Source organism: Cydia splendana, chromosome 8 (assembly GCF_910591565.1).
Source record: "Cydia splendana chromosome 8, ilCydSple1.2, whole genome shotgun sequence".
In the NCBI taxonomy this organism is placed as follows: Eukaryota; Metazoa; Arthropoda; class Insecta; order Lepidoptera; family Tortricidae; genus Cydia; species Cydia splendana.
This window is the reverse complement of record NC_085967.1, coordinates 7,100,792-7,126,356: the sequence shown is the minus strand read 5'-3', so window position 1 is coordinate 7,126,356 and position 25,565 is coordinate 7,100,792. Positions and strand designations below refer to the sequence as shown.

At 37.0% G+C, this 25,565-nt stretch overlaps 1 protein-coding gene and 1 long non-coding RNA gene across 2 annotated transcripts in view; one reads left to right on the top strand and one right to left on the bottom strand.

Moving 5' to 3' along the window:
- LOC134792774 (uncharacterized) overlaps nt 1-25,565 on the bottom strand; it is a 361,091-nt gene that overhangs the window by 5,500 nt on the left and 330,026 nt on the right. The gene's annotated exons all lie outside the window — the stretch shown is intronic.
- LOC134792771 (ras-related protein Rab-37) overlaps nt 18,236-25,565 on the top strand; it is a 100,129-nt gene continuing 92,799 nt past the window's right edge. Inside the window, exons 1-2 of the mRNA XM_063764105.1 lie at nt 18,236-18,391; nt 21,832-21,942. Of these exons, the coding sequence (XP_063620175.1) occupies nt 18,251-18,391; nt 21,832-21,942 (252 nt within the window). The 5' untranslated portion in view covers nt 18,236-18,250. The remainder of the gene's footprint in view (nt 18,392-21,831; nt 21,943-25,565) is intronic.

Below are 25,565 nucleotides of genomic sequence, written 5' to 3'. Positions count from 1 at the left end.
TATTTGTGACACAGCATCGCCAGGCATTCATCCATAAAAAAAAACTAGAGGCAGTATTTGCTTTATGGTTCGTAATGACACTCTGCCACTACGCCTATAAAAAAAAAACAAAAAACAATGTTTGCTATAATTTGCAGTTTTATTTGTATAAAATCAACATGAACTTAATAAATAATACATTCTATAATTTTAAATTATAAATTTAACTACACAAATAAAAACATTTAAAGGTCTACTCAAACACGCGTAGTTATATTTTTTAAATTGTTATGGAGGTAAAGTTGAAAAATATTCATTCTGTTTTATTGGATTTATGGTGCGTTGTTGATTTTTTGACTTTAATATGAGTTCCGACGAAATAATGAAATTAATATTAATTGTAATCGTAGGTGTTGGAATTGGCAGCGTAAGCAGAATTGATTTTAATAACTTGCTGCCTCTGCCGCCAAGTCAAATACGAAGTATGTATATGGTTGCTTAGGGCAATTTTATTATTTGAGAAACTAAGAAAAATGGCTTACAGTTTATTAGAAACAGTTTTGTGGCATATTTTAAATGAATGTAACTACAAATTCGTCAACACTGTGGAAATTATACTTATTTACTCCATGCATAAAGCAACGATATATGTGAAACATGATATCAACATGAAAGACTATGTAAACATATGTGACGAAAACGACAGTCAGACGGATACAAGGCGAAAAAATCAAAGATACATGAAAATATACGGTTAGTAAAAATACACGACTCGTGTAAAACATACGCGTGATAATGATATAGGTACGTGTTTACTTTTAGTTTTTTCTATAAATAAAACTTGGGTTTCGTGGATTTTTTATTTTATTTATTTCATTGCATTTTTGAGAAAAGCACTATACATACCTCGGCGGGAAATGGGGTTGCCCGCGCTCAGACCTATCCGGCCTCGCTTCGGCCGGCAACCCCTTTCGTCCCGGCCTCTGTAGTAATGTACTATTACTTGTAAGTGGATTGAAACTGGAAACAATTGTTACATGATTTATTTATCATAGTCTAAAATCTTTGTTTTACGCTAATAGAAAACTTCTAAAATGACAATATTATTAACAATCAAGTTTGAACGTGTGCAAAAAGCTAACTGCCCGATTCGAACTTTAAGATACGTCAATTAATAGATCTAGAAACGATATGGATTAGATGTGTCAGTGTCACAAGTGACGCTTTTGTTTGAAAAAACGTCACATTTGACACTGACACATCTAATCCATCGGCCCGATTCGAACTTTAAGATACGTCAAATATTACGTCTACATACGATATGGATTAGATATGTTAGTGTCAATAGTGACGTTTCTCCAAACAAAGGCGTCACTTTTGACAATGATACATCTATTCCATATCGTATCCAGTCGTAATATTTGACATATCTTAAAGTTCGAATAGGGCCGTATATCGTTTCTAGATCTATTAATGGACGTATCTTAAAGTTCGAATCGGGCCGTACGTTACTTCGCAGACTTACAAAGATAAAGTGTGGAGGTGTAACCATAAATGTCGAATTTCTAAAAAAATAATATTCAGGTAACTTACTTATGACGATATGGCACTCCGCATTTCGTCACTCAAAGTCAGGTATAGTTAGCTTGGTCCTAGAATATAGTAATGATACTCAGCAACCGATTTTCTCTTCATTGCACCAATCCAATCATCACGAGCAATCTTCAAGGTCATATCAGCATAAGATAAGCTCAAAACCTTAAGAGCCAACGGGCGTGGTCATTTCTCCATACAAACGTACTCCTCGTTTTCCTCCGTGGTTTTTGAAGCTAGAGCAATGATTTTTTCAACACAGATTAATATTGTCAATATCTGTTTCGGACCGTTTTGCTTTTTTTGATATTTTTGTTTTTTAAGGCGCTAGAGCCCTTCAAAAATTGCCAAAATGGCCTAATTGACTATGCCGCAATGAGAGGCGTGGCATTCAAAACTGATATCAATTAGCCAAAAAAGCAAAACGGTCCGACACAGATAATTTCATAATCATTTAGATTTCCAAATTTGGTTACGATTGGTTTAGTTTTGGAGGAGGAAACAGAGGAGTACGAAACCTCGATTTTTGAGAATTTTACGCAGGATTTTTCGCCTTGTCCTTATCGCACTACTTTTAGGTGCCGCTTCCGTTAGCGAGACGGGTATATTTACCTAAAATATTTAAAACTCAGCTCCTGTTTCGTCTTAACAATTTGCTAAATCTGGGGTCAACCGCGAACATCGAAGTTCGCAAATTGCGGGCATCTTTCTCTGTCACTCCTATTACGCCTTCATTGGAGTATAAGAGAAAGATCAACGCAATTTGCGAATTTCGGTTTTCGCGGTAAGCCCTCTGAATCGCGCTCCAGGGCAGCCATCAGTGATCGGAGATTGAAAAGCGAACAACGGTGAAACATATCAGTCATCTCGGGTTGCTGCTAGGGTTGCCAGATCGAAAGGAGCTATTATCGGGAAAAAATATAATTTTTTCGGGATTTTGGGACTTAAGGCGGGAAAAAAAACATTCAAATTAAAGTAATTGTATTAAAAATAACGATATTTTACATTATTGGTACTACGTCAGCTGCTCTGCCCATAGACGTTTTTATCGTATCGTATAACTTGAAATTATTGTTTTATAACGTGAAGTCGTTTTTCGGGACAGTTTTCACTTTGTCGGGAATCGGGAACACATGCTAAAAATCGGGAGAATCCCGCCAAATCCCGACCATCTGGCAACCCTAGTTGCTGCGCTCGGGGTACGATTTCCCTCAATTGGACACCCGATATGACACATGATTGATATCACTTTTACACTCAGTATGTAGATACAGATTAATAGGATCTATATCTGAATCCCTAAAGTATTTTCTCCTATCTTTGCATTCCCTAATATTATTTGTCATAATGATCAGTTGTCCTAACACTAAAAACCCTAATTTTGTTTTCTCTAACCTAACTTAGCCTATCCTAATGTTATTAAGCATATTTTCTTTTTTGCGAGGGTCGCAGTTCTAACCCTAACCTAACCTACTTTTGTGGCAGCAAGTTCTAAAACCTAACCATTTTTCAGAACCTTACATTATGGAAAATAATCGTTATGACAATTAATCGTTAGGGCAGGTGCCCATTAGGACAAACCAGTTAGGGCAAGTGACTTTAGGACAAACGTTGTTAGGGATTCAGAATGACACCCGATTAATATAAGGTCAATGTGGGGTAGACAATCACATAAAAATGATTAAATACAATACAATACATAATTTATTTATTTAATCATTTAATACGATTAATACAATTTGAATACAAGTTGCTTAGTGAAGCAAAATATTGTATTGTAGACTAGGACAGTGTTCCATACACATGTGTAGTATTTCAGGTATTTTAAACACTGAAAAAAAGAACAGAATTATGGGGCTGAAAAGATCGCAAATAGAGCATAAATATATTGAAAATTGTGAAAATGACAGCTAGGAGCCACAGCATATTTGAAACAAACTTGAAAGGACCCGTTTTCAATTCTTAACGGCGTAGCATCTGATCGATCATCGGAAATTGAAAAGTGATCAACTGTGAAGCCTTGCACTGACAAGTCATCTAAAGTTATGATTATGATTATGACGCTTGTGATTCAAATTAAACTCCTAATATGACACGTTATTGACATCGCTTCTACTCATAGACTAGGAATCATCTAGACCGAGTTTAGAGCAATTATTTCATGCAACCGATAATGCCAAAAATGCGGGGGTGCGCGAAACGAGGTGAGCGAGATCCCGTGCCGTGATTGGTCCGTTCAAACGACGAACGAGTTCACGGACGTCACACAAAGACACTTTCGACTCGAACATGGAGTAAACTTACCGTATGCGTGGCAGAGGGGGTAGCGCGACTATGCTAAGTCTGGAGGATGTTTTGTCTGTGCTTATACTGGAACCATCAATCAATCAATCAATATTTTATTTGTCATAAAGTCATAATACCATAGTAGCGATTACTAAATACAGTACCATATATCCGAGCATTTAAAAACAGGGTGCCGCAGTCAGTGCGGATCAAATGAAGGCCAATAATACAGAACCTTAGGAAATACTGATTTTATTTAGATTTTTGTTTAGCGAAACTTAATAGTAGTGGTAGAGTAGTAGTAGTAAATGGATTAACAGATTTAAAAAACAGATTACTTTTAGCGTAACATATTCTCTCTTAATTTAGCACACAGTCCGTAATTTTCGATCGATCGTTTGTTAAAAGATGGACTGCCTACGTATTTAAAACCTACCTACCCTGTATTAACTGTAGCGAAGCACTTTGCCAGGCTGACAACGGTTAATGAGATTATATTGGGTATCGCATGTATAATTACTATAATTAGTTATACCAGACTCTATTTGAAGCGAACGGCTATATAGCGGTATAGATGGCATATTAGGTAATAAATAGGTAATTTTAAATTCGTGCCGTAAAATGGGGTGAGTAGGGTCAAAACTGAAATTCAAACCTCGATAACATTTTATTTTTACATATGAAAACTGAATGGTGTATATAATAAGTGTTCCGTTCCGGACGTTTGTATTTTAGTTTTTATTTTATTTTAGGTAGTTCCATTTCATAACTTTGACGATAAAGAGGAAAACCCACCTCACCCTGTAGTGCCTCGTATTTGGGGTGAGAGGGGTTTTCATCATACAAAGGTGATTTTGGAAGATTGTTGGATCGTTTTTTTTTTATTATACGTATTACTATAGCTCCATTTTAAATTGGAATACATTATTTTTGTAGCAGTAGCCTTAAAATCCCTTCGCACCCCCCTCTCAAACCTTCTCTCCCCATTCATAACCCACCTCTCCCCGCGAAACCTACTCACCCCGTTTTACCCTACTCAATAAGTGACTTTCGTTGCGATGAAATGTTAACAGTGTCTCAGTGACAGTGAAGTGTTACCTATGTGTCTTATAACTATAACCAAAAAGAATAGATAGTATGGAGGGGTCCTGTCATTGTAAATTTTGTAGTCACTGTAAATTTACTGCCATCTATCGACACACGACTAAAACTCAAAATGAAAACGTATAAAGTTATCAAAAAATGTATATATATATATGGATAAATGATTTTATTATTTTTATATCATTTTGATCCATGTTCATTCACTGATATCTATGTGTTATAATTGTTAAATATGAAACGGTGTCGTCACGCCATCTAGCCGAGGATAGGCTAAAGGTGTGTGCGGCATCTATTCGAGAATGACTTTTACTTGAATTCCGAGGCACGTTTTTTCCTTAGACTTTATTCGTCTTATACGAAGTTACATATGTCTTTGCTATAACTAAAGGTTATTCAAGACTTGTGTGCTCACATAAAAACATTACCTACAGAATTATAATAGCTTTTCTACTTTTGTATAAAAAGAACAAAATTGACAATAGCAACGCCAAAACTCAAGTATACTCTACTTATTTCGATTGTATCTCTACCTTACAAAGATCTTTTGTAAAGGTTGCCATTTTATTTATAACATCTTTCTTATTTCCTTAAAGATTACGTGAAACGAAAAACTCGGAGACAACGTTTTATTTCCGTGTCTTATATTTAAGAACCTGACGGGAAACCTCAAGGGCTCTTTGTGATAACAATAATAATCCTCAAGCTGAGATGAAGTTGCTGCGACAATGGCAAATATGACAATATTTCACGTTGCTGAACGTTGTGAGATGAAAATATATGAGAAGGATACAGTTCTAGAATATATAATAGAATCTACAATCTATTGATTTAAACTTACACGATTTTCACTCATACTTTTATAACTAACACGGGACTTAATCGCCTAAACCTTACGTTTATTTATGGGCTGACGTTTCCTAGGATAGCGGTGCCGTCATATAGCGGCCGTCTCGATACAAATACTACGACATCCATATTTAGCCGTATTATTTAGTATGGAGACGGTCGCTATATGACGGCACCGCTATCCTAGGAAAACCGATCTTATCGTTCGTGGTCACAGGCAGAGAGAGGGGGACAGGCAGGGGAGTGGTCAGGCCATAAATAAACGTAAGTTTTACGCGATTAAGTCCCGTGTTAGTTATAAAAATCTACAATCTACTTAATACAGGCAGGTATAGCCGAAATATCCTTGAGCCCAATTCAGATTTGACAACTTGTTATGGGTTTGAAGTGGTTTTGATACGACCTTGATGAATCCCGTTGTGATATTAGCGCGCATCTCAGGCACGACTTCTTTTGCATGCACCAATCGGCACGAGCAATTATGTTGAAATATATTATACCAAATGCCTGTTATTCCGTATGACCTGGTAAGAATATGTCATTCGTATAAGCCTTGCTAAATAATATCCCTTGATCGTTATATCGACTGAGCAGGCATAATTAATTGTCATACAGAGTGAAACGCACCCACCCAGGTAAAGCCTGACCAGGCCCCAATTTCACCACAGTGACAGGTGCGACAATTGTAAAATCACTGTTGCTGACGTCACAGGCATCCATGGGCTACGGTTACCACTTACCATCGGGCGGGCCGTATTCCTGTTTGCCACCATCATTGTATTATTTAAAAAAACTTTATTATATCGGAAAAAAACAGATATTTCTTTTGCGAAGTTTCTGACAATTGTCAAGATTTAGAAGAATTGTAGGTAATTCTTGACAGGTAATGAGGTATATGTCGGAATTTCGTGACAATTGTAGTGTTTCTTGTGACAATTGTCATAAACTTAGCAAGAGAAATATCTGTTTATTTCCGATATAATAAAGTTTTTTTTAATAAAACAATGATGGTGGCAAACAGGAATACGGCCCGCACGATGCTAAGCGGTAACCGTAGCCCATGGATGCCTGTGACGTCAGCAACAGTGATGTTTTACAATTGTCGCACCTGTCACCGTGGTGAAATTGGAGCCAGGAATATATGATCATTGTCAAGAGGGCGCTATTATTCTCATGTATAGGTTGACAGTTCAGTACAGTATGACAAAAATAGTTCCAGTGAAATTCCGCAACATGGCGCGTGATCATATATTCCTGGTCAAGCTTTACCTACAGTCAGCAGCAGAAGTTGCTAAGCGGGCCAGGTGTTCAAAATAATTTGACGCGACTTTATTGTCAAGAGAATAAGAGCGTGTCAATGTAATTTTGAACACCTCGCCCGCTTAGCAACAATAGCAAGTTCTGCTGCTGTAGGGCTACCGCCAATACCGAAAATCGTCAATTGCGGGCATTTTTCTCTGTCACTCTAATTACGCCTTCATTGGAGTAAAAGAGTAAGATCCCCGCAATTTGCGAATTTCGGTTTTCGCGGTAGCCCCTCTGACTGTACTATTTCACCTATACACCAACGTACCTATTTTGAAAAGGTATTCTATAAAATTATATATTTTGACGATTTTGATTAACGGTAATCCATTCAGGGACTCAATTTCAGTAGAAATTAGTATAACCGCTTTTACATATTCAATAACAAACTTTATTTCCGAATTAATCCAAGTTTAAGGTTAAATCTCCGGAACCACAGGGTTCGGGTTGATGGATTCCTGTGGCGGCGTCACTTCAAAGGTAGTGACAAAGTTGATTAGTTTGATTACTTACACGAGTAATAATTAAATAGGTATTATTACGTATTTTTATCTTGATTAATTATTTATTGACTTTATTGTAGTTTGAAACTAATTTCATTAGATTTTCAATCAAGACAGGAGCAAAATTGGAAATATTTTAGGAGACGTATTGAATGTTCATAAATAAACTTTTTGCGCTTGCTGTGCTGCACAGCCCGTGCATAACGGATGAAGATGGACTACTCGGTACAATTTTACTCTGGCATAGCTTTGGTGACAGACAGTTAAACAACGATGACGCTATTGAACAAGTAGCATGACGTCAAGTCTGCGACCTTCCTAGATTATTGATAGGTAACATGGTTTACTGTACAGTCAGTTTTATGTTCGCGACTTTAAATACAGCTAGTCAATTTTAATGTGCTTGCACTAAAATTATAATATTGTTTTAAACTAAATGTCTGATAGAGTCAATCACTCGATCAGGCTATATTAAATATCCTACCGCTGGGAACATACCACTTCTCACTTGGAGCGTTAATAGGTACTCACTTAAGCCTTTTAATGATAATATTAAATCCCAATTTACGCATACAGATTTACGCAAATACACGAACGATATTTAAATATGTAAATAGACGCACTAATTAATAAAAATAATAAGAGTTAAGTATTACAAGGTGTAACTAAAAAAGTGAGGATCCGTTTAAGGGAATATTCCGTATCGAGTCTAATTCGGAATTCGGGAATTCGTCTGATTAGAAAAAGTAGAAGGAACATTTTTTTACGCCAATCATTTTTGGTCTTTTTATGGAAGGTTAAAATCATTTTACTGACATTTTTCTTCTTATAAATTACCCCTCCATTTCATTTTAGTATTTAAGGAAAAAATAAATTACTCTTATTTTTTCCTTAAATAGGTACTAAAATGAAATGGAGGGGTAATTTCTAAGAAGAAATGTCCGTAAAATGATAATGTTAATTACATGACATTAAAACTGTCCAAGAGACTTCTACTTGTTGGATCTGCATCCCCGCGTAAGCCTATCAAAAGACCGGGATTTATGCCCATGAAATCCAAGGAGATACCTACAAAAACTAACAAGAACCATAGATGTACCAACCCAACTAGCAAATCTATGTGCTATAAAAGTTGAGAGCACGTTTTTATTTTCGCTTTTTGGTGCTATAAACGGTGTAAAAACAGTCGAGTAAAAGTCCTGTAAGCGTTTACTCAACGCGAAAAGGCGCACTTATACAGACTAAAAGTGTTATAAAAATCGAGTAAGCGCTGTATAAGAAGCAAATCGATGCTGTAATAGTTGAGTAAAAGTGGATAAAAGCACTTCTAGTGTTTTAATAGCAACGATAGTGCTTTTACTCGACTATTTGTTCTATAAACATTAGCAATTTACTATTACTCAGTAAAAGTGTTCTATAAAAGCAGCCGCACTGCTTTTTCTCAGCAAAAATGTTTCGTAAAGGTAGCCGGATTGCTTTTACTCGGCATTTTAAATGTGTAAGAGTGCAGTAAATGCTTTTATTCAACTAATATGTGCTAAAAACGATCTCAGGTAAGCGATTATATGTCAATTATTTGATTAAGTTTGAGGCCTAATCGTCTTCACGTGTCTAATAAAACAAAAAGGTACTTAAGTATTTTTTACTGCTGTCATCCATGACATTTATTTTTACATTGATTGTGTACATAAGTTTTTACTGTCTGTAAGTACACGTAATACAGTAAAACCCAGCGCGAAAAATACTTTATTGATAAAACCAAAGGCACTGGTTCATATATATTCATGGGCCGCCTATTTTCTTAAATTTCAATAAAAAAATATTAATAAAAATAAGTAAAAATTTGCTTACACGATCTAGTTTCTGTTATATCTCATTAATTCGACTATAAGTCGAGTAACTGCGTTTACTGCTACACTTATAGCACATGATGTCGCCATGTTTATGGATTTATAGTCCGATGGCCGACTGCATGAAACCCTACCTGATAAAAAAATTGAAAAATCCTACTCTGTAGGGGTAGCTGACTTTTAGCAGCTTCAACTGCTCTTGGTCGGCCGTGGCTTAACTTGGCAAATTTTGCGCAAATGGCAAAAAAGTGGTACAAATATTCATCAAAAAAACAAAAGTGGTCAGCTACATCCTGTGTTGGCAGGTTCCTGTATCCGACCGAATTTGTGGTACCAAGTGAGCTACAATTTACCTCATCGAAAAATAGAATGTCACTTGTATGGTAGGATAGCTGCCATTGACTTTTTTTTTAATGCGGACGGACTGAAAACGCTGTCAGGCTAAGGTGAGGCCGATCAAGACATATGTCAACAAATTTAATGTAGGTATTACAATCAGTTGTTTTGATTCTATTTTTCGATGAGGTAAATTGTAGCTGTCACGTGGTACCACAAATTCGGTCGGACACAAGAACCTGCCAACAGAGGATGTAGCTGACCAGTTTTGTTTTGCTGTCCTCAAAGGCAGCTATCCTACCATGCAAGTTTCATTCTATTATACGATGGGGTTTTTTTTTATGAATTTTTGTGCCACTATTTTGCCATTAGCGCAAAATTTTCCAAATTAAGCCGCGGCCGACCAAGAACAGTTGATGCTACTAAAAGTCAGCTACCCCTACAGAGTAGTATTATTCTATTTTTTTGTCAGGTAGGGTTTCATGCAGTTGGCCACCGGACTATATTGAAACGTCAACATGGCTGACTTGTGCTGTTAATGTAGTTCAAAACTCTTTAAAAGTACTCTAAGCTGAATACATTTTGAATAAAACCTGTAAATACACTTCAGCTCCTATAACAGCGGTTTGAACCCCATTACCCTAATTATGATATAAGCGCGCTGTTACAGCAGCATTGTTGCCAAATGGTTATTTGATTGCTTTTAATAGGCTTTTATAGCAACAGAGAAGAGAGTTAAGTAACAGTTGTATTAAAGCGCCTTATTCAGACAATTAGCTAATCTATAGCTGTTATATGATTTTAATAGAACAATTATGCTGAATAAAAGTGATTTAGTAGCGCTAACTCAGCATTTATTAAAAGGTGGAATAAAAGTGCTAAAAGATAGTGCTATAAACGTTTATACGACATGATTATAGCACTAATTAGCGAAAATTGCTAAATAGTCGAGTTAACCGCTATTATACGATATATTGGTGCTTTAACAACCGTAACTCGGCTGTTATACGATTACAGGCTGAGTAAATCAATTCTTATACGACTATTTTGCTAGTTGGGAATCTACCAATTAATTGTTCCTACACACACGTTCTCTACAGAAATGTTGATACAACCACTAATTCGACTTACACTCGTCGACAAATAAGTCCAAATCACGTACTAACCCCTTACCACAGTATTGTACATAAACCAAGCTAAAATAGACGCTCTGCGAATGGCACAAGATTGTACACATCCGCACAACTCTCTTGGTTTCTAAGTGACAAGGGGAGACTCGGGTACCAGTTGAATGTCGACATTGACCCAATTCTTTCCCCGAGAGGGAATCTATCAGGGCGTGTTCCTAATCAATTTGGCAGCATTTCACCTTTTCATTTCTTTGGTGTTAAAAGCAAATATAAATTGATTTCGACAAGGAAAGGAAATTTTCGAGAAAAGATAAAATTACTGTCGGGTATCTGTTAAATATTTGAATGCGTTCCTTTTCATCTTTATTACATCGTACCGTGGATTTTCAGACTACTCAATACAACGGAGTCCGCCTTTTGGGTAAAAATACCAGTGTTCCAAATAAAATACCCACGCTTTTTATCTATAACTTTAACTTTCGCTGCTTCGTCGCCAACCTCCATACAGCGTCTAAATTCGTGTCTAAATTATGCTATTTTAGTTTTTTGACCATTTAACTCCAATATACACTCATTTTCCACATTAGATAAAGGATGTCGTGAATAAAAGGCCTCTAGGTACTAACATTGCAACAAATCGCATGCAACAATTTTTCTTCTTCCTCGCGTTATCCCGGCATTTTTGCCACGGCTCATGAGAGCCTGGGGTCCGTTTGACAACTAATCCCAAGACTTGGCGTAGGCCCTAGTTTTTACGAAAGCGACTGCAATGCAACAATTCATCGATCAAAAGCCCCAATGTATCAAATGTTGCATCGACCTGCGAAAGGGTATGAGTTTGCAAGTCCTACTATATAGTATTACCTATCTCTTATCAATTTCACACATGAATGCGGTCGCTCATCACTTTCATGAGTCTACAAATGTTTTGCTAGTTCATACACAGAATATTGGCTTGGCTCACGCCTAAGCTATGTGTAAATAAATACCTACATAATAAACTCTGTATATAATTCATACTATCAGTAAAAAAGTAAGAATATGGACGTAAGATATATCGACATTTTTTTCAACATAAAATACGTATAAAACTTGTAAATCCTTTTTGGTTTTCTCTTTTCCGTATCACATTTTCGCGTAATGTGTGAAATAAATATAAAAGCTCGTTTGGGTCGACGATTAGACGATCGTAAAACAGTATTTACTCTTCATGTTCGCTTTTTAGGTTCTTTGGCTTTGCGTATGTACCTTTTATTGGTGTTATATCAACCAAACAAGAAATAAGCATTATAATTTGTAATGTACGTATGTATTTTATACCTACACTTTTATTCAGCTTCACTGCTTTTATTTGTATTTATGTACGTGTGCTTCAAATCTTGAAACATAAATATGAAATACTTCCTTGTAAGTATTCGATTTACTTGTTTTTTTTTTGTTTATAAAAATCATATATATTGTCATAGCAAAGTTGGGAATTATAATGGTTGTATATTTTCATATTAAATAGGTAATATTTATGTAAATAGATATTCTTATATGGCGGTTTCTTCCGTTACTATTTTTAGTAGGTACAGTTTTTTAATCCCGGCTAGCACCAAAACAACATTGTTTGATGTATTTACTATGTATGTAAAACTAACATAGACTAAACCACTAATTTCAACATTTTCAACTTATTCATTTAATCCGCTTTTGCGATAATTCAGGCGTTACCAATAAACGTAAATATTTAAATTAAATAACCCTATATGAAAAATGCTTTATGGAGTAAAAACAAAATTATGTACGAAAATGAAAAAAGCTACGTGAACGTTCACGATAGTACGAGTAAATAGCTTTTTTTCATGCTAGTGCGAAAAACTTTAATGCGTTTAATGTAAAAATAATCTAACAGGGGTTTCAATGGGTTTTAAGCTAATAGCAATTCAGTTGTCTCTCGGATATTCCTCATTTGAATATTTTGAATCTCAAGACACCCGATGTACCGTTTACATTGCATAGAAAAATATCATAAAAAGGTAACTTTTCATAGCTCGTATCCTACAACAGCCCCAACTTCTATAACAAACTTTCACGTGTACGTTCTAAAGTCGAATTTCCGTTAAATATGTTTGTGTACGCTGAGGCTTGGGAAGTCATCTGTCGATGTACATAATATGGGTATTTGACTGGATTGGACTCGCTGGGGTGTGAATATTGTCGTTTTACATAATTTATGAGCTTATTTATGATGTGAGATAGCGCATTGATCGCTAATAACATTGACATTGATGGGAAGTGGCTTTTTGATGTAGCAACTTTATCGTACATTTTTTTTTCATCTTGATATTCTTGAGATCTTATTCGAGGGTGAATGAGGAAATATTGGAAAATATTCAATAGCCACAAGTCCCACTATCCTAGAGACTATATTATTATTTTAGACGTACCTACCTAACGATGTTAATGCACAAACAAAATAAAAACGAACTAAAATAAATATCCAAATCAAGGATTAAAACATAGTAGTTATAGGTAAGTACCTATACCTACCTAGCCTACCTAGTTTACAAATTCATCCCTTGTTTTATGTTGATTTAAGCAACCAAAAACGTAGTAGGTATACCTCACCTCACTAGCTTGCTTTTAAATAATAAATGCGGTTTATTTGTAGCGGCACAAAAGCGTGTAGGTAGTTGACGTCAAAAATATGTTTACACTTTTGCACCTTACTCCTTTGTAATAAGGCGAAAAATGTAAACATATCTTTGACGTCGACTGTACATAAGTTACGAAGGCTCGTGAAACTTAGTTTTCCGAGAAGGGCGACATCTGTGAGAGAACCGGTGAACTTGAAGGGAAAGTGGCCTGAAAGCTTGTTTTTGAAATTCGCTGAAACCAGCTGAAACTGACCTTCAGTCGAGAAGCAAGATACGCGTCGCGTCGAGGCTCTTGTTTTGAGAAAGCTCCAGAGATGGCGCTCATGTTCAAAAATGGTAAACTAAAATAGGAACTTTGAAGTTATTGAACTATCATACAGACCTTTTGCGCGTGGAGGTATGGGAATTTTGAGGTTTGTAGATCATACACAATATGAACTCCGTGCTACTTTAGAAAATCGATTTCAAATTGTATATAAATAAATATATTTATGTTATTTTTCAAGCAGTTGTTGATCAGAACAATTCAAGTTTCCTTTAAGACTAAAAAGCTCAATACATACACGGAAAGAACCCATTTAAATGAAAGAGCACTTTAAGCGAGCTTATAATTTATAAAAGTTATAAATAATTAGTTTTTACCATACCTCCCGACCTCCCGTACAATAGAGTCCGTACTTTCAGCTTAATAAAGTATTTATTACTTGTCGATACCACCAAGGGCACCAAGTAGAGAAAACCCTGTCATAAACCAGCTAAAACATGAAATAACCCAAAATAATATAATATGTAGGTAGGTACATTGTATAAAACTGAATCCTCTCATAGACCGCTCAGGTAAACATAAACAACATTATTGCACATAATGCTTATCGGAAGCTTTGGACATGTGTCCCGAGTGTCCCGTCCCCATTGTATATCCAGCTTTATAGCTATTACCAACTTATTTATACACACGGTAAAATCGAGAACTATTCACTCTACTTACTAATTATATGTACTTGTTTTACAGTGGCGCCCAACTTGAGTGAATTAAGATAATTGTGACATGGGGCGTCGGATGTATGCTGAATGTTGCACGTTGTTATAGTGGTAAACAATAAGCGTTGTGTTTAGAAGACTTTGATTCGTGGATATTTAATGTGATAATGTGTCTCTGAAAGCGTTAATTATTTATGGTTTCTTTGATTAAGGTTGCTTATAAGATCGTGAAATTCTTATTTAAGTAAATACTTAACATCGAACTTAGAATTTAAAAATCGTAGACCAATTTAACGATGTAAGGTGGTGGTGCTGGTGCTCGACGCGGTCCCACATGTACATGTAATCTTGAAACTTAAGTCATTGCCAATAGAGGTGACAGCAGGGTGTCATCTATTGGGCATTAGCATGTCGAGCACTAGTACCACCACCTTACCTAGTGCATAATTGTTTTTCATCGTATTTTCTAGGAGACTTTCGTATTTGCCATGCTACTTCAGTCAACCTCAGTACTTTTTGTACCGAGACCAAGACTGACTGAAATAGCAAGACACGTTCGTACGTTTCCGTGACAATACGAAGGGAAATAATTATGCACTACATCTGTAACCCTGTTTGTCATTATTTATCCCACTGGAGCACTGTGTAGGTTAATGGTTTTAGAAAAATCTTTTTCCTTTATGATTCAGTATATCACTGAAGAAGAAGAAATATCTCAAAGTAAAAATGTTCAGCAATCACGTTTCTGATTCAGTTAACAAAATATCTTTAATACAAAAAGAGTAAGTAATCCATGAGAGTATACCTACGGTTTTAGCACCGGTAGATTTAGCTGTTACGATATATCGATAGCATGTAACGTTATTAACGACACGATAGGATACGCCTTTGATGTCAGTGGCAGATAATGAAGGGGATGGAGGCTCGGTAACTAGATTACTGCGCGTCAATATAGCAGGGGTAAAAATGGTAGAAAAAATAGTAGGTACCTATACGATCCTGCCAATTATTGGCTTGAAGCTGACGCAGATCCGCTTCCACACTGTCTCGGTGTCTCCCCAGCGGTATCTGGGCCAACCTACCGGGCGGCCACCAGCCCACCAGTCGGTCTTCCCAGGTACACCCTCTTGGCAGCCGATCCTCCCCTATTCTTAATAGGCGTAAGTAATTGAGATAAAAGGTAGAAACCCGCGCGGTGGCCAAATCTTCCGTCGCAAGTTTCGCGCAGCGCGTCATGTCTTTTGTTTCCTTCTACAGTTCTTTTTTAGCATTAGAATAAGGTAAACAATCTAGACATGTCTTATGGATGGTTTTATCCACGTGATAAAATAACTGTCTCTTTTTAACACCGCGGGATAGAAAGTGACGGGCACCGTTTTATCACGCTGTCACGTAGACATAGAACGACCATCATATCCGCACTGATTGATTGTAATCCTGGGACTTCAATCTGCCCGTAATAACAAGGACGTTTAAGTTACGGGGCCCTAGTTAATTAGTTTGCTGTAGTTACCATGTCTTGTCCAAGTTATGTAGTTTTGGTAACTAGTTACTAATATTTCAAGTTCAGTTTAGTTTGCCCGTTGGCCGTTAGTTATTAAAAGCCTACTTTCTAATTATTAAAACTTATCTTATCAACTAACAATGTAATATAGGTACACTTGGAAACTTGCGGTTTGTATGTCTATGTCTCAGATATTCGCTTTCTTTGAAATTATATATGTAGGTAACCTACTAAAAATTACCATGAAAAGAAATCTAGATAGTTACAATATATCTTAAGGTGTAGTAGATTCAGTCTGCAGAGTTTTTTTCCTTTTGAGGTACGGAACCCTAAAATAAGCAAAAAAACTACGAAATTAATAAGTTTCTGAATATACGGCATCTGATTTTCAGCCGACAGTAAATATGTCGCAACGACCCCCGTTCAACCGTAGACGTGCCCATTGACCAAAATAAGGTCTCCTATTATTCACTATCGGATGATATCATGTCTGAGGGATTAAGGATAGGATGTCTACCTCCATACTAATGAAAGATCCAAAATATGCCCCTGAAATTTGAACCTATAGTGTAGGAAATAGACTTGATTTTGCGTTGTTGGAAAATTGAACGAAACAAAGCAAAAGCGACTCTGTTCCAATTGAATACGATTTAAATGTCATCGAACTGAAGAGGTACTATAGGTAGAACGTTGGGCCTTAGGAGGTTATACCGTATGACAATACAATATTCGAATTATGTATTGACAAGCATCTAAATTCATGATTAGATTATAGGTTGTGCGTTATGTAACTCTCCATATGAAATGAGAAAATTCAGTGCGGATCTTTTCCTAATTTTCTCTGATAACGTAGTATGTTAGACTATGAGACGACTGGGGTCATATTACTATCTCTTACACTCTTGCTACGATAGTATATTATGGGAGTTAGACGTTTGGTTTGCGGACAGTATAAATATTTATAGTTACGAGCCACTGGTTACTAAACCGTAGCAGGTTGGTAATCATATATTTCCGATTATATCAAAACCTTAGTTCATTTATTTTCAAACTAGCAACTACCATATTCTTTCAATTGAGTCAAGATTTCACGAACGTTCAATGCATTAAGTACTAGTAGATGCGCAGCGTGTCTGCACTGCAGTGCGCAATCGCTTCGCAAATGCCATATATATAAAATCCTTATACCGAGTAAACATATTGGACCAATGTAGCCCAATATAAGGGACGTAGCTTTGCATTGGACAGATATAACAATATAGCTTGCTCCCTCTAACATATCATCATCATTCGCTTGCCCTTATCCCATTCATTTGGGGTCGGATAACCATTGTCTTTTTCTTCCATACCTCTCTCTCGCCCGTCATCTCATTATCCACTCGCGTTTGTTTCATGTCATCTCTTCACAGTGAGTACATGCACCTTTTCCTCGGTTTTCCTCTCCCGTTAAGGGGCCCACTGATTAACAGTCCGCCGGACGGTATCGGCCTGTCAGTTGTTCGGAACTGTCAAAATTTTGTTCTAACTGACAGGCCGATACCGTCCGGCGGACTGTCAATCAGTGGGCCCCTTTACTTCCCTCTACATTCATTCGTACCTGGGCATTTTCATTTAAAAGTGTATCATTTACTTTTTTTTGAAAATCCATCAACTTTTGGGTTATTTAAGAAAAAAAAAATTCAGTTTTGTAACGCATTTTCACATATAGGTACATTTTGTATGGACCGTTACAAAACTGACACCCAAAATTTGTATGAAAAACTGGGGACACTTTTTTTTGTCTCATTCAATAGTACTCGTGATTCTCAGTCTAAATAACCCAAAAGTTGATGTTTTTTCGAAAAAAAGTAAATGGTACCATTTTTTCTGAAAACCCCCACCTAATATCTTTCTCTAACACATCACTATGTCCCTTATTAGATTGGCCTACGTCAGCCCAATATGTGTAGTCTGCATAACATTTGTTTTATTTTTGGCTCAGCAAACGGCGACAGACGACAGCATGAGCGACGACGTGTTCGAGGAGCCGACGCTGCGAGCGCCCGCGCAGCGCGGCACGCCCTCCCCTACCGGTTACCGCGACTACCAGCCCACGGACACGCCGATCAAGACCGTTCATGACGACGATGTGCCTATACACAAGGTAACCACATAAGCCCTTTTGCTTCAGCAAACGGTGACAGACGACAGCATGAGCGACAACGTGTTCGAGGAGCCGACGCTGCGAGCGCCCGCGCAGCGCGGCACGCCCTCCCCTACCGGGTACCGCGACTACCAGCCCACGGACACGCCGATCAAGACCGTTCATGACGACGATGTGCCTATACACAAGGTAACCAAATAAGCCCTTTTGGTTTAGCAAACGGCGAAAGACGACAGCATAAGCGACGACGTATTCGAGGAGCCGACGCTGCGAGCGCCCGCGCAGCGCGGCACGCCCTCCCCTACCGGTTACCGCGACTACCAGCCCACGGACACGCCGATCAAGACTGTGCATGACGACGATGTGCCTATAAATAAAAAATAATCCAAGACACACAACTTCATTCGACGACATAGTGAAAGAAAATAAAAAGTGAATAATCTTAACACCAGCACCGTGTGAACATGCAATGAAAGAAAAAAGAATCATTTCACTCAAGTGAACATTCATTCGAGTGAACCGTCTGATCCCACCTTAAACCCTCCAGTAGCTGAGGCCGGATTCGAACCAGTAGGGCTACCGCCAATACCGAAAATCGTCAATTGCGGGCATTTTTCTCTGTCACTCTAATTACGCCTTCATTGGAGTAAAAGAGTAAGATCCCCGCAATTTGCGAATTTCGGTTTTCGCGGTAGCCCCTCAGCTTCGAGTCGAGCTATCGCGGCTGTAAAAAAAACATATGTAACATATTATGGTGCGATGGTGGTACTGGTGCTCGACGCGGTCCCAGTACATGTCATCTTAAAACTTAAGTCATTGTCAATAGAGGCGACAGCAGGGTGTCATCTATTGGGCATTAGCATGTCGAGCACTAGTACCACAACCTTAATATGTTTATAAATATTAATGTAAATACAACATGACCGAAATTCCCACGTCAATGTTCAACAATAATCCCTACTCGAGTATGTGCTGGAGCAAATTAAAGAGCTTTTCATATGAGACGTCTAGACTAATATGCAAAACGTCGCTAATGACCCTTGAAAACTGAAATACCTACTGTATGGAATTTAATACAGTAGGTACCTATAGTAATACGATATCGATATTAAAAAAATGTCATTCATTTAAACATTTTCTGTTTACAAAAATATCACTCCGTTGTTATAATTCCCAATTACGAAAGAAAAAAAGAAAGAAAATACATTTATTTAACGCCACAACATTATTACATATAGAAAAGAAGACATACAGACATATAAAAACATTGGACGCTAAAATAGGACCCCTCCACCAGTGGCGTGGCGTGGTGGTGGCGTGGCGTAATTAGTTTAGACGACGCATATTTTGAAAACATTATTTTTTTGTATATGTTGTATAACACGCAATAGTAAACTTTATTTTAATGTATTAAGGGTTCATTTTATATTGTCACTTTGTGGGCTTTGGCGAACTGTGGATAAAGCGAAATTATTTGCGGAGTGCGATTCGGGAAACATAATGATTTCAATTTACTCTTTATTGCTCGTAGGTGATATGAGAAATCACGGAAAAACCTAAAATTTTCTATTATGATAACAAATGAAATAGATGAATATTATTAGGAATTAGATAAAGACAGATATCTTTATTTAGTTTTTAAGCCAAGCAGTTGTTACTGTTAGCATATGAAGTACCTACGCGATCTTGAATTTTAAGTCAATTAAAAGTGGTGATTAAGCTATAAACCTGCCTACGTGCTTTTATGTAAAATACCCAAGTGCAACGTAAGAAATAAATAAATTGATGTTTGATGTCTGAAATAATTATTCTTTCTTACTTAGATGAGAAAACTTGTGCAAAACTTGTGTTGTGAAACGTTTCTAACTAGCAAAGTTATGTAAAGTAGGTACTTGAATTAAAAATCTAAATTAAATAAATTACAAATCTAAATAAAATATAACTAAAACAATATGAAAAGTTAACTTATAAATTTATTAAATAATAAACTGTCGTCTTGAAACGTTGTCACAGAATCATACAAATTGTAAAATTCTGTTTATTATTGTAGATACTTATAAGAAATTATATAGGTATTTTTCTACTAGCGATCCGCCCGGCTTCGCACGAGTTAACAAACTATACACCTAAACCTTCCTCAAGAATTACTTTATTGATAGGTGAAAACCGCATGAAAATCCGTTCAGTAGGTAGGTACCTAGTTTCTGAATTTATCGCGAACATAGGTACAACCAAACACACAGACAGACAGACGCGGCGGGGGACTTTGTTTGATAAGGTGTAGTGATAGGGTATCGTCTTGAGTCGTCCCATTCGTTTTTCGTCAAGTTCCGCCACCGACGATTGTGACGAATATAGAATGAGTGACGAAAGCAGAATAGGACTAATTTAAGAACGACGAAAAACGAATGGGACGACCCAAGACGATACCAGTGATAGAGTTGGACCAAGAAAAGTCTGCAGCGATTATGATACCCCACGCAGTGCAAGTGTAATTTTAAACTTTAAACTTCTAACGTATTAAGTAAATGATGACGTATAAATAACACTTGCACTGCGTGGGCTATCAAAATCGCTGCAGACTTTTCTTGGTCTAACTCTAGTGCACTCTAGTGATACTACAAGGCTTGAACACCTAGGAGTTTTTTAGTTTTTTTTACTGTATAGTTAGTACGGCAAATATGATTACAGTGACAAACAGAAATGTCAGAATCAGACATTTCCGAACCAGTGGCGTCATTTACAGATTTTTTTTTTGTGTCAGATAAATGCCGGCTCTTTGTGGATTCCCTCGCATTGCTTTATTTGTACGTCGAACACGCTTTTATTCGTTAATGAACGAATGTTTAGTTGTGTACCTAGTTGCGAGCTGTATACTAGGTACATATCTGTTATTTCTGAAAACTGTAAAATAAGTATTTTGAATGCCTAACGGCGCGATTCTGGAAATGAATTAGGGATTTACTAGATATGAAATAGTAAAGATAAGTGACGTTCCACGGCAAAGGGTACCTTATGGCGCCGCAATAATATTATTGCGGCGCTACGCGACGCAAGTGCTAGCTGCCATAAGGTACCTTTTGCCGTGGAACGTCACTTATCTTTACTATTTCATATCTAGTGAATCTCTAATTAATTTCCCGAATCACGCCGAATATTGTCAAGATTTCAAGCCCGCAACATATTATATTAATACAATAAAGCGAGATAATCGGCTCGATTCGGAAAATGAATTAGATTTCTACTAGACTTCAACAAGTTACGATACGGATAATTTAAAGATATTTGTAAGATAGATATGTCAAATTTGACGTTTCCGCGATTCTGGAGGTCCTCTTGAACGATTTCGACAAGTTATGACTTAGATATCCAAGTCACATCTAGTCGATATCTAATGTAGATCTAATAGTTGATCTCTAAATCGTCTCAAGATCTTGTGATTATCTCGAAATCCAAATTGGCCTGAATGTAATTAAATATTTAAACATACACTACTTACTGTACTGAATTTAGACATATATATATCTTCCAAAACATCCTACATTGATCGCTGTATAGGATACACGGCCATTCCCCCGGCTACTCCCATAACCTTCACCAGATCACCTTATTGTGTTTTGTTTTCACAGACAATACTCCTGGGCGACAGCGGCGTCGGCAAGACGTCGTTGCTGGTCCAGTTTGAAACCGGCAAATTCCAAGCGGGAAACTTCTCAGCAACCGTCGGGATTGGCTTCACGGTGAGTTCATTACTATTATATATCAACCTTTTGACCGCCAAAGACGTCAATTGACGCGCGCTGCTACAGCCCAATGACGTGGCGCGCACGATACGCGCGGCGTTCAAAAGGTTAAATACAATACAATTAACCCTTAATTTCATGTTCTGATTCTTGTTAAAAAGTAAAACTTCGTGACCGATGGGATAAACAGTCGGTAGTATACAAACCTACGCTGCTCTCACAAAAAGTACAATCTTTACTAGTGTTAGACCAATATAAGTCTGCAACGATTTTGATAGCACACGCAGTTCAAGTGTTATTTATAGGTCATAAGTTCAATGACGTTTGACGTTTCAAATAACACTTGCATTGCGTGTCCTATCAAAATCGTTGCAGACTTATCTTGGTCTGACTCTATGAGACCAACCTGAAAATCGCAAAAATATTGGCTGTTGTTGTAATGTTTTATATTAGATAGACGACATACGAGTGCATCTTTTTTTATTTCGAAGTTGATGGTGGTTAAAAAGCAGACTGTAAAATTTTTCAAACCATTAAAAATTTTTGACGTATATTTCATATCTTTATTTCATTGTGCTATCATACCAAATTATTAAAATGTACATAGTTCTACCTACGTATTTTCGCATAAGAAAGTAGCGAAATGGTTCAGGCGTGCAATTTTTGTTCGCGATAGGGCATTTTCATTTAACTGATACTTTAAAGCGTGACTTAAGTCGTGTTTCAGTAACGTCTAACCGTTACATTCCTGACAAAATGTATGGGATTTGACATTGACCGTCAGTTTTGTAATGATTGCTAACCGGCCGTTAAATGTGCACAGTTAAGTGAAAATGCCCGAGAACAAATTGGAATATCATCGTCGTCACTTTAACTGTGAGCTGACAATTCGTGAATTTTATAGTACAGTTAGCAGCAGAAGATGCTAAGCGGGCGAGGTGTTTAAAATTACATTGACACGCTCTTATTCTATTCACAATAAAGTTGCGTCAAGATCATTTGGAACACCTGGCCCGCTTAGCAACTTCTGCTGCTGACTGTACACCCTCGATTATCACTAATTGGGAACGAGACCAGAGGGCCTACCGACAACCACGTTCTACGTGTTGCCTCCCTATCACACTTACGTACGAATTTACAAACGTAAAAACAGTACTGTACCTATTATATTATTATATTATTAAAGTTTGTCGTGCATTTTACGTTGAAATATACAATACCTGAAAGAAGTTCGGATAATTGAAGGTTCGGATAATCGAGGTTCTACTGTATTAGAAAAACAGATGGTCTGCCGATGGTCAGTTAAGACTTTAAGAGTTAAGAGCAATGGGGCGACCTCCCGGTGCTAGCTGTGCTTACATGGCAATCTAAGCGATTTTTTGTGTTCCGTATTTCTGCATGGTGACTTTGCAAGTTATATTTATATAACATATTATATTTATTATCAGAATTAGTTATTACTTCCGCTACTTTGAGTGAAGCGAATTGATTGAACACGTATTCTCTTAGGTTTGTAGAAATCTCTCTTGTTTATGAGAATTATGAGAGGCCGGTGACTGGCAGGGTTAAGGGGTACCTGTATGTATACAGTCAAAGATATCGTTTAGAAATTCATGTAAGTAGGCCTCAAGGGTTTCCTATAGCCTCATGCAACGTGAAACGGTTCCTGCTTTTAAATACGTGTTTTCAAGGAAAAATTACGCCATAAAACTTAGAAAAATCTCGTCAGGCCTCTTAATCTATAAGTCGACGCATAACTCAATTTGAAATTGGTAGCTGATGAGAGTCGCGTAACTCTCGGATCTACAGGCGAGTTTGGGTAAATTAAAAAGTTTCGCCTTCAAAAAGGCGAAAAACGACTAAGTTGCTGAGAAGATTATTACTTTTATTACGTAAATGTTTAAAGGTAATTTTTTTTAAACTTGATATCCCTGCGTGAGTATGATGTTTTGGTTATTTTCTGATTGTGACTGCATTCTGGAAAATGGTACCTAGACAAAATATAATTATTGTAGTCGGACGGTAACTGGCAGTAGATTTATTTGAATTTAGAACTGGCAGTTCCTGATAAACCGAAAAGATGTGTGAGCCGGCATTCCTAAAGAGGCAGCTACTCGTATCATCTTATTGGTTAGTTGTAAAGTAGCTGAAAAATATAAAAAAAATATGAATAGTAATCGACGACGCCCTCTCCAATAGGCCGCCTCTCTTTACAGTAGTAAGGGGAAGCGGGGTAGATAGGCACAAGGGGCAGTTTTGAACACCCACACTAATTCCTTAACTAAAAACTTATGTTCACCTCCTGCAACACTAAAACGTGGCTTTGTATGTGTGAGTGAGGTACGAGCTTCGGCACATCTCTCCTGACAGCCGTTGCCGCTTGGTGCGTGAAAACGTGTTTCCGCAGTCGCATAGTAAATAAATTCTGATTTTTTTATCGAGTCGTGGTGCGAAATTTTAGACTTTACCGGATGAACATCATAATGAGCGCTTAGTACGTTTATTCAGTAATAGGGGTAGCTTATTATTTTAAAGTAAGTAATACTTAATAGTATATCTTTAATAAATTATTTTTAAATTATTTGACCATTGAGGTACTTTGGTACAATAAAGATTGGGGCAGTTTTGAACATATCAAAGTGCCCCTCTAGTGTATCTAAGTGCCCCTGCCAGTTTTTTTGTTGTAATTTTTTTTTTTCAAATCTTTTTACTGTAAGTATAGTGCGAACGTACAAAGAAAAAGAAACATTGACAAATAAAAGTTAAAATAACCAAAGTAGCTGTTTGTCAAAAACTGACACTGATTTCATTAAAAGTTGTTTTTTGTAGTGTTAGTGCACCTGCTGCTTAATAACTGTAGTATGTTCTAATAGCACCGCACTTAATAGACGTTTTATAATGTTTTAAAAGTTTACTACTGGTCAGCTAACTGAGTTGATCTGTAAAGTGTGCTGTGGGGGGCAGTTTGAAACACTTACGAGGCACTTTGATTCACGTGCCAAAGTACCCCAAAATGATGTATCAAAGTGTCCCATGTAATGTATCAAAGTGCCCTGCAGATGGGGCACAATTGAACAAATCCCATTTTTTGTTAAAATCTATATATCTCTTTTACTGGCCATAAATTTAACAAAAAAATATATACTTTGTATACCTTAGTAAATTTGTCACCTACTAGATACAAAAAAAATGTATTTGGAGTTCATTTTGGGGTCCAAAATCGATTTCTAAAAAAGGTGTACCAAGCTGCCCCGCTTCCCCCTACTTATAAATGTTTGTACTTACTGTTTTAGTCAGCAATATGTGAGTATATAAGTACTCAATATAACATGTAACTATACTAATATCCTGTAAATCAATAATAATATTAAATTGAATCAGAAGGGGCGCGCAAACACGATTATTCGCAATACAAGTACCCAAATCCGAATACAAAGCTTCGTTTAACTTTGTTGAACGGCAAATCGATGAACCATTGTGTTTAACTCGAATTCAATATAATTGTTACTACGAAACGAGGATTAAAGGCAAGTTTTATTTACCGAATGACACCTAATTGGCGGATTTCGAAAACTTATGCAATTGTATAATCAACTTTAGACGTTGACTGACAGCCAAAG